The sequence below is a fragment of the Pavona decussata genome, unplaced genomic scaffold (assembly GCF_977016875.1).
Source record: "Pavona decussata unplaced genomic scaffold, jaPavDecu1.1 SCAFFOLD_125, whole genome shotgun sequence".
Classification (NCBI taxonomy): domain Eukaryota; kingdom Metazoa; phylum Cnidaria; class Anthozoa; order Scleractinia; family Agariciidae; genus Pavona; species Pavona decussata.
The window spans coordinates 474,676-485,049 of NW_028145539.1; the positions used below are offsets into that span (position 1 = coordinate 474,676).

The 10,374-nt window shown below is 39.1% G+C and overlaps 1 protein-coding gene across 1 annotated transcript in view; it reads left to right on the plus strand.

Annotated features, from left to right (window-relative positions):
• Window positions 1-4,083, plus strand: part of LOC146469265 (flap endonuclease 1-like) — a 37,895-nt gene extending 33,812 nt beyond the window's left edge. Inside the window, exons 13-17 of the mRNA XM_085123513.1 lie at window positions 198-230; window positions 1,424-1,477; window positions 1,978-2,042; window positions 2,751-2,871; window positions 3,719-4,083. Coding sequence (XP_084979639.1) covers window positions 198-230; window positions 1,424-1,477; window positions 1,978-2,042; window positions 2,751-2,871; window positions 3,719-3,793 — 348 coding nt within the window. The 3' untranslated portion in view covers window positions 3,794-4,083. The remainder of the gene's footprint in view (window positions 1-197; window positions 231-1,423; window positions 1,478-1,977; window positions 2,043-2,750; window positions 2,872-3,718) is intronic.
• The last annotated feature ends 6,291 nt before the right edge of the window (window positions 4,084-10,374 follow it).

The window sequence follows — 10,374 nt, forward strand, 5'->3', positions numbered from 1 at the left end:
CTCTGTCCATGCTTTTCACGTCTTTCACATGAAGTGAACACAGTGTTGAAGGCCGTTTCACTAGAGCTATTTTCCCAGTCAAATTCTTCATATCTATTTTACGAAAAAATCAGGCTGAGAAAATTTTGGTAAACTTTTACAATTAAGGCCTAAATGTAAAACTTTACATCAAACAAATTGTGATTTTTATTTTTCAGAAATATTCATTGCCTGAAGAATGGCCTTTTCAGGTAATACTTCACTGCTTTCAATTAAAGCCGGCGACACACCTGGCGATTTTAATCGATCGCCGCGATCGGCGTATAAAATCGCCCATATCTGGCATGTCAGATATCGACGATTAAATTCGCCGACATTCGCCAAGTGTTCCCGTTCTCGCGATTTTCTACGCTCATCGCTGCAAATCGCCAATCAAACAGGATGGGCTATTTTGTCATATTACTTTTCAAAATGGTAGATAGCAGCCGTAAGATGGATCCAGAGAACAAGCTCGAAGTGCTACATCGCCGTGATCGGCGAAAAACATCGCCAAGTGTGTCCGCATCAATGGGTGGCGAAATTCGCTTGCGATTTTCGCTGGCGATCAAATTTACCGCGATCGGCGAATGAAATCGCCTAGTGTGTCGCCAGCTAAAATCAGACTACACATTCATCAAGACAACATCCAGTTGCTACTGGCTTTTATGTTTTCAAGTCTACTCAATCATTGAGTAATGTTCCCTGGTGAAGTTTTTGCAAAGTTGCATATTTTTGGCAGCAGAAGGTCATGATGTTTAACATTAATTATTATTTGGCGAAGGCAAGGTAAAATTTGGTTATAACAATTTTAAATGAAACTGATGTGAATAATTGTTTAGTATAACGTGGCCGGCGCCCTTTAGCCAAACTGGCTAAAGATGCGTCTTAAGGCTATCAGACATAAATAACGCACGTGGGGGAAGTACGTATTGAAGTGTAATTCCTTTTTTTTTCTCCTAGAAGTATTTAAGAGTACTTTACCATGTAATGAGGCCATTTCTACCCATTCTTCACATATCCAGACTAACAACAATATGGCTTTGGTCAAAAGTGAAGTAGCATCTGTTTATCAATCTGACAGATGCCCATGTCTAACAATTTCTAAAACCTTTCTCGCAAATATATATATTCCTTGCCAACAAAAGAAATGTAATGTTGTTTTGGCATGGTAACCTTGCCTTGAAATCGTATAATCTCCACTGGATGGGGTGAATTTAGTTATCTGAAAATTATCCTAATGTAGATTAGTCAAGCAATACTTTAAATTTCCCTCTTCAATGCTTAGGCACCATTATCATATGGCCAGTCTGTGAGGTTTGATACAATGTAATTGAGTGGGGGTGAGGAAAGAAGAGACATTTACTGAGATGAATATGCCATTATCACATTCTTGTTTTGTACTTAGGAGGCCAGAGAACTATTTAAGAATCCAGAAGTTACTAAGGTTGAAGATGTGGAGGTATGTTCATTAAATGTTAATTTTGTTACCACGGATGTCTTTAAAGTAATATTTAGTATGCTATCACTATAAGAAGAAACAGGCTGTAATGCAACGATTGGAAATGGTTCCTTTTACTCTTAAAAAATAAAATAAATAAATAAATAAATAACAGCACTTTTCGTTATCCCGTTCCTTGCATTGGTTAATGTTTCCATCACAAGTGCAAACTGACCAAAGTTGCAATCATCTCAGATCACCCACCTGTGACTAAGCTGTTCAAATTGCCTTTTGTGCAAAATGTTTCTGCTGCTAACTGTCGTATCTTAACTCTTTAATGGCATTTCTGTAATATCCACTGTATAGCAAGGCTGATAAATCGATCAATAAATAAATCTTGATCAAATATTTTCATCCATTGCAGTCTTTAGATAAAATTTGTCGAGACACAAGTTCTGTTTCCAGGAACGTCCATGGTGCTTTTTCACTCGTTTAACGTTTTCTTTCTTAAATCATTTCAGCTGAAGTGGGAAGCTCCGAATGAAGAACAACTTATTAAATTCCTAGTTGAAGAAAAGGGCTTCAGGTTAGCAATGTTATATAATTTGTTTAATAAGATCATCCACGCGACTTTTTTTTTTTCCTTTTTGAAATCGTTTTCAAAAGTGGAATCTTTTGAAAAGGTAGACTTTTTAATCTGAAATTGTCCACATCTTCATTTACAGCGCGAAAATTCCGACTTTCGGAATTGTATACTCGGACTGAAAACACTATCGTTTGCGTTTTGGTGTTACGTCTAAACAAATGCGCCCAGAAAACAGCTGAAAACGGTCTCCAAGGTTCAGTCCTTTGAAGTAGAAAACTTTTGAAATCGGGCGTCATCCACAGCCTTAAGGATAGCGCGAAACCGCAAACGTATTTGAAAGGTACTGAAAATAAACATTTCTGTTCGTGTTCTGGTGCTTAGTCCACACAAATGCGCTCAGAAAGGTAAACTGAAAAAGGTCTGCAAAATGAAGACGGAAACTTTTGAAAAAGAATCCGCGTGAACTGGACCTGAGAGAAAACGATGTGTCAACACTAAGTATGGCAGATGCCTGGAACGGAAACCAGTTTTCCTTGGACAGTGTTTATTTTACTTTTGGCTGCCTCAAGCTACCACTTATTCAAGCAATAGTTTCCGCAAGTGGCTGTTCGAACAGGCGTGCTGTACAGCTGCATTCGACTAGATTAGCGAGCTTATTCTCTGAAGGTCATATTTGTTTCACGTGACGTTTCGTGTTTTATTTCTCAGTGAGGACAGGATACGTTCCGGTATGAAGAAACTCGTCAAAGCACGTCAAGGCTCCACTCAGGGAAGATTAGATTCATTCTTTAAAGTTTTTCCTTCTCCATCTCCAGTTAACAAGAGAAAGGTAAAAGACCATACAATATCTTTAACAAAATGCTTTACGTGGGCTTTCACGCGTTTTAAATGGGAGAATTCATGTCCGGGAAAGTTTAGAACCGGAGTTTTCAACAAGGAAACGTTGTGAAGTATTTAAAGAAGATTGTCTTTTTTAAAAGGTTGTAAGCTGTAGTCATACTGAATATTGGGATGAATGTAGGGTGGAGTTTTGCAGCCTGACCAAGAACAAAGAATTGTTAGTGTACGAGTATTGGTGTTGAAACTACTAATTTTTGTAATTGGTCGCGTTCGTTATCTGATATCCCTCGCCATTTTGTTATAACACCTTAACCTTCGATGAGGCCCAATATACCATCGCTCAATGTTCTTTTATGATTTGTCAGGGGAAGCGAAACGCGCTTTCCATTTCGAGAAACGTTTTGGTTTTAAGTTTCTAAAGATTTAGGTGGTGAATAGAACAGCTTTTTCGGTTAACCGTAACCGTCTTGAAAACAAACCCCTTCAATTTTCTAGTTTCTGCCCGAACTGAAACAGCTGAATAACACAATCAACTTTAGCAGGAGAAATGAGACAAACTATCTTTGACGGGGAAAGTTTACGAATTTCCCGAACCAAAAATTTTAGGCTAAGTGGATTTAGGCTAAGTGGATTTCCAAGCGTCATGTGTCGTACAAGTCTCCTATGAGAACTTTTGTTTGGTTCGTCAGGTTTTTGTTGTTGTCGTTGTTGTTTTTATCGTTGAGGAGGAGTGCATGACGAGCCAAAAGAAGGATTACTTGATCATATTTGTCAAAGTAGCAATTATAACTTGACTCATCAAACGTGTGCTTGTTTTTTTTTTTTTCCTTTTTTAGAGCGAAGACACCAAAGGTCCGAAGGCCAAAAAAGCCAAAGCTACGACCGGAGGGAAATTTAAGAAAACAAAATAATTAAAACTTTGTTTACTTATACCGCAGTTCCTGCTGCTCAACCCTTTGGGTAATCTCTCTAAAAACGGCATTTTAAGAGCAAGGTCGTTTAAACCGCTTATGTAAATCATCAGTATCGTTTATTGTAGATAACCTGGTGTGACGGTCTGAGGAGATTTTGTCCCTGGACCTATGACCTCGGTGTTTCTGCTAAACTACGACGTGTGGACATCGTTAAAGTATTGTGAATTTTATACCTTCGCCTTGTGACAGCCTTTTTTGCCTCAAATAAAGTCAGAAACATTTTTTGATTCTCGGTAGCAAGCAAATTTTTACGTGTGTGTGTGTTAGGGACCAGTCAAAAAGTATAGCGTGGGGTGGGCGGGGACATTTGGAAATGCAGTGGATAAAAAACACATGGCCCACTCCTCCTTTTGGTGTAAAACGGACTGACCCTTAATACTTAATCTTGAGAAAACTAAGATTATGCTTGTTGGTACCCATCAGAGGACCGCAGAGGCTAACGATCTAGTTATAGAAATCAGTAACACGTGTTCAGAAAGGGTTAATAAGTTCAGATATCTTGGGGTCCTCCTAGACAACACACTATCTTGGAAGGACCACATAGAATATATTGGTAACAAGATCTCGTCAAGATTAGGTGTTCCGCGTCGAGCGCGTAAGGTTCTCCCCAAGCCAACTTGCCTAATGCTCTACGATACGATAGTTCTGCCATTATTTGATTACTGTTCGCCTGTCTGGGACAGTTGTGGGGCTGGGAGCAAAGATTACCTAGATAAGCTAAATAGACGTGCTGCATGCATTATTGAAGGTCGACCAGTCGGGGCTGAGGAGTTAAAATCAACACTTGGTTGGCCCAACCTACAAGCGCGCAGAAATTATCTCAAATGCCTTTTAGTCCATAAATGTCTTCACGGAATAGCGCCTTCGTACTTACTTTCAGAGTTTAGGCACGCGCACCTTTACCATGGCTATAACGCCAGAAGCCGTGATTTGCTGCGCCCTCCCTTCGCAAAAACTGCTAAGTATCAGGGGAGCTTCAGAATAAACGGCGCTCGAACTTACAACACCATCCCGAGAACCATTAGACAGGTAGAGGCGTTCAGTGAATTTAAAACCAAACTTAAGTGCCATCTTAAGCAGTAACGCCTGCGGTACATGCTGCATTTATAACTTAATTATTTGTCTAGGTTTTTTTTTTTGTATGTTTCAATGTTTTGTCTTGTGCTGTGTCAGGGCTCCATTTAAACTAGCTCTGCTAAATTGGATGCCCCTGGATGAATATTGAACTAAATAATAAATAAATAAAATGACCCACCCCTAAATGAATTAAACATGGTTTTTTTTGCTTGCAATGTAATCCAAGGAAACCACTTTTTTGTATGACAAAATCGTAAGCCTCCGGCCGTGCTTCGTTCAGCGAAGTACACTTAACAGTACACTGTACTTAACAGTACATTGTCACTCAGCTGTTGGAAACCAGTTTTGCGAGGGGGATATTGTTATCATTGGAGGTATCACTCCCAACTTACTGCAGATCACAGTCTTCACTTGCTTCTGAGCTGCTGACACTCGATTCAGAGCCACCCGTGTCTTTGGCACTGGATACACTGCCTATGGCTGCTGATAACTGAATGTGAGCTCACACTAAGTCAAACTTTTTTTTATGTTGATTTCTTTTCGGTTGTCAGCTTGTAACTTTTGATGTACACTTTAAGGACAGAAACTCTTTGCTTTTTTAGGAAATCCTCACAGAGGATTTTCTGCCACTCCACAAACTCATAGGTCAAGTTACTCTCCCTTTCTGCTTTCTCCCTTCTTTCTCCAGTCCTTTAATACTAAGCATGAAGGTCAACACCAAAATAAAAAAAAAAATAATAATAATAAAGAGAAATGAATGCGGGTCACGTTTGAAGCGCTGTCTGTTTGGTACAAGGTATTTTTATGCCAACCGAGCTGCGAAGTAGTCGGAGAAATATAATGCCCATATTCACCTTGATAATTGCTTCAGTACGCATCGTCGAAACCATGTTCTGAGCTACATCAAAGCGATGATGAAACTGCGTCGCGCGAAGAGCGACAACGCGGTGTTATAGTTTGAATTACTTACAGTTCTATTAGCGAGTCATAGTGAAAGTTGCAAAACAATAAATGAACTACAGTATAACGACCACATTTTCCAAGAACTAGTTTTAGCTCTGGTCAGTAGGTCTAGTTATTTCGTACTCGCAGAAACATACATAGTGTTTTAAGAATTTCTTCCAGTGAGCTGTTAAAACTGCGGTCAGGAGCGCCAAGGTTTCAAGGTTAACGAACAGACCAACTTTGTCGCTGGTTTATAAAATTCAGTATTCCATCTAGTTTCAGAACAGCAGCAGTTGCTGGTATTGCTGGTAACTGACATGTGAGCAAACTTTCTTTTGTTTTGTCCACTAGCATGGCGGCAATGCAAACCACCTAGAAGCCTACAAGGTCTTCATTCTTGAGGGTGGATCCATTGTTCTTCTGGCTACCGCCTTGAAGGCAAGTGGGCACTATGTCATCACGCGTGTAAGTCCGTAGGGTTGCCATTTTCGAATTACGTTCGGAATCAGAAGATGAACAGAAATTGGTTTTCTCTTAACCTGAATTTCAGCCGTCTCTTCTGGTCGCATACTCGAGAGAGAGACTCTAGATAATAGTATTTCTCGGGAGTATGCCACCAGAGGAGACGGCTGAAATTCAGGCTAGTTTTCTCTCGGTTTTACTGCACGACCAGCTTTCAAGACATGCTGTTTTTCCTTATATTAAGGACGTTGCCTACTAATAGCGAAGTATTTTTGTGTGGTTAATGACTATGCGGGAAAAGCAGATCTTAGCAAGGCCTATTGGAATCCAAAAAGAAAATTGGGGGTAACCACGCATTTTTCAGAGATAATTAAGCAACAATATCTCTAAAAAGCGCCAAAATATAAAGCAATGTATGGGATTTTTTTCCCAAATTGAAGCTTAATTTTCTCTGAAAAATGCTTGGTTACCCCCAATTTTCTTTTGAGACACCAAAGGCATTTGGTAAGTTCTGCTTTCTCCGCATAGTTTTAAACTGCGCAAAAAATATTCCTGTATTAGTGGGCACCACCCATAGGAAACCCGAGTATCTCGCGATGCGCAGAACGTATACGCAGTAACAATAGTAGGCACCGTCCTTAAGATAAATCTCTGTGGAACTTGGAATAGAACAACATATCCCTGAAGAATAATCAATCACCAAAATGGACGACATGGAGGTCTTAAAAGCGATGAAAATCATTTCGCGTTCGGATTTGAAAGAATCTAAATTCCGCTAAAAATTGACACCAAACCTCTGGTTCCTCCGCAATATGTAACACTTGGTATGTATCTTTACCAGTGAAATAATAATAATAATAATAATAATAATAATAATAATAATAATAATAATAATATTTTTTATATTAAATAAAATATAAATAATGATAATCTCTTTATTAAAATATTCCAAGTTAATGTTATTTACAGGTTAAACGTAGCTATTAAAACTTATTTACAATTCTTTTCGATAAAAAAGACTATTTTTAAGCACAATTTTTTTTGGAAAAAGGGAAAAAAAATCTCATCAAGTTACAACAATATTATACGTTCATTGATTTTTACCTAAAAAAACCCATCCAACTATATCATAAAAAAGAAACAAGAAAAAGTATGTATAAAAATCATAGGACCTAGATTTTGGCGAGGCATCTATCTAATTCAAAGTCCGCTTCTCGAACATTGCTTCTAATTGCTCTTCTAACTGTTCTTGACCCTCTAAGACAGAGTAAAGCCGACCTAAGGATGGCAAAGGATAATTTAGAACGTATCCAAGAGACAGTGGTGGCATAGTTCTCTCCTTTCTTCGCTGCGACTAGCTCTGCCAGCCAGTCATGGTATCTCTTGCATTCCTCTCCCATGCCTCCTGTTGTTGTAAAGACTAATGGTGTAAATGTTCCCTGTTCCACGTCCATCACTTTTTGCGTATACAATCTCTTCTTGTCGTTCTCGTGCTGCTTGTATATCTGCTTGAGGTCCAGGCCCCAGTTGTTCAAAGGCCGGATAACTTTATCCAGTGGAGAAGTCACTATCCGACAGTTTCAATCTGTCCAAAGATTTCAGTATTTCGTCGTAAACAAGCTAATATGCACACTCTAACCACAGCTTAGTTGGGGAGTGTACGAAAACCTTGGACAACATTTAACGTGAAGTATATTTTAGACGCTGAAGATTGCCTATCCAGCGGATAAAGTTATCCGGCCTTTGAACTGGGGCCACGTCTCTATAAAAATCAGCGTTGGGGTAACATACCCGTACATCAAAGAACGCTGACCTTTGTCTTTCCTTTTGTCTTAGTAATAATAATAATAATAATAATAATAATAATAATAATAATAATAATAATAATAATAATAATAATAATAATAATAATAATAATAATAATAATAATAATAATAATGATAATGATAATGATAATGATAATAATAATAATAATAAAACAAACTCGGACTTCAAACGGATTTTATAAGACCTGGGAAAACGTTAACTTCGGTAATTTTAGTTGTCTTTCAAATACTGACAAGCTTTTTAAAAACAATGTATTAAGTAATTTGAGCTTTTGAGGCAAAATTCTTTAACTTATGTAATTTCTCACATAGCCGTCCGAGCGATCGTTAAGACACGAAGTGTCTGCAAAAATTACATGGCGTGTTTGCTCGCATGCAAGTTGTTTAATAACCTTAGATACTTACGTCTAAAAAAATGGTCTAAATATGTTTCTGCAAATTCTCGTCTCGTCTGGTAAAATTCCCTAAATATCTCTGTAGATATCTTAATTTGTAACGTGAACTTAATTACTTATCTATCCGTCCTGGTCAAAACTGGACGTGTACGGGATACGGTTTTATTACCAGTGCGACAGTGCAGGGATGAAAGGTGGTCCATGTTGTTACAGTTTCCCCAGATAGTGATGCCATAGGTCACAGAAGGGAGAATCACCTTCTAAAAGGGTATGTACATGTATCGTTTACCCTGTACTTCAATAAAATTTCGGGCTGGATGAGCTTTTATCGATTACTCTGCTTTTGGTAATTCCTGTTTGCAGTCTGTTTGCGTTCGGGAAAGCGACGTACAAACATTGACAGTTGAGATTGCGCGGCATCGGTCATTGAATTTTTTGTGATGCAAAGAATCAGTCAAGTTCACATGTTGCTTTTGCAAGTCACAGTTTTTGCGTTTTTTTTTTTTGTACGTACAGCAGTTGTGTAATGAAGTTCCCCAAGTACAAGCTGTCTTTCGTGCATTTCCATTACATCTCAGGAGTATAGCCGCATGCATGCGCACCTACTGGGTGCCTATTTTGGTCTAACACAAAACGGCTTGGAACACGTCGCACAACAAGAAATCACTCGAAAGCTCTCGTGAGTACTTCAGTTTCGAAAAACAAATCTTCCCGACTCGCAGTCTGTTCTTGTTACCTCTCCTGTTGTATACATCCACGACATAGATGGTCCAATAAGTGATGAGTCCTGAAAGTCAGTACTTGAGAATGCAAACTTGTCCGACAGTCTGATTTCCGTTAGCTGAGGGCTGGAGGTGACGCACGCACTTGCTTACTGTTATCAAGCTATGCGTCCCTTGTTCATGAATCTTGAAAATCGCCAACCCAGTGACATCTTGTACCATTACACAATGATGACGAGCCTATACCTTCCTCGTCTAGGTTAACTTCATCCGTTGATAATTGTAACAGGCTACTGCCCACGACTGATCCGGAGTTCGACTACAGGTACTTCATCCACTTTTTGGCTTACTTGTAAGGTGTTTAATATTTTCTCTCCAGGCAACCCCAGGTGTAACTATACGATGGGTAATACACCATAAAAACGGTTGAAAAGTAAAGAGATGTGGGAGTGGTTGTCTCAGCTGGTGATACTATTTGTAGGAACACATAAGCGGAATGATTGAGAAAGCAAACCAAATGACATCATGGGTCATTAGGAATGTAATATCTATAAAGCCAGAAGTGAAATCATTTGTTAGCCCTGTGGGCCTCAACCACAAGACATGAAAACTGGGGTATTTATTAATTATAATGAATATTGGGGACTGCCGAAGACAATTTACTAGAAGGATTGAAGGCAAGGCCTTACTCCCTTACTGTCAAACGCAACAGCATCTCAGATTAACAACTTTACTGGAAACGCGGAATGCTTTATCGAAACTTTCAAAAGCATCAACGGCTTTCTGAACTACGGACACAACAAGTTTAAAAAAAATGCACGTTATCAAACCATTACAAGGCCGGTCCGGAACATCTCGGCTCCAAACCTCCCTGGGCGCAGGCAAGTGGATTGCATCTACCTTAAGAACGACCATCGGTAAGATATACTCTCCCTTGCCTACAAGATTCGAAAGATTTTGATTTCCGTCAGTGTGAACCGAGCGACAGTGTGGCGAGGCGAGAAGGTCCTTTTTATAACTGACTGGAGTCAACGAAAACGGACTTAAAGTCCAGAAAGGGCCCTGACATTTGATTTCCCACCGGAACGATA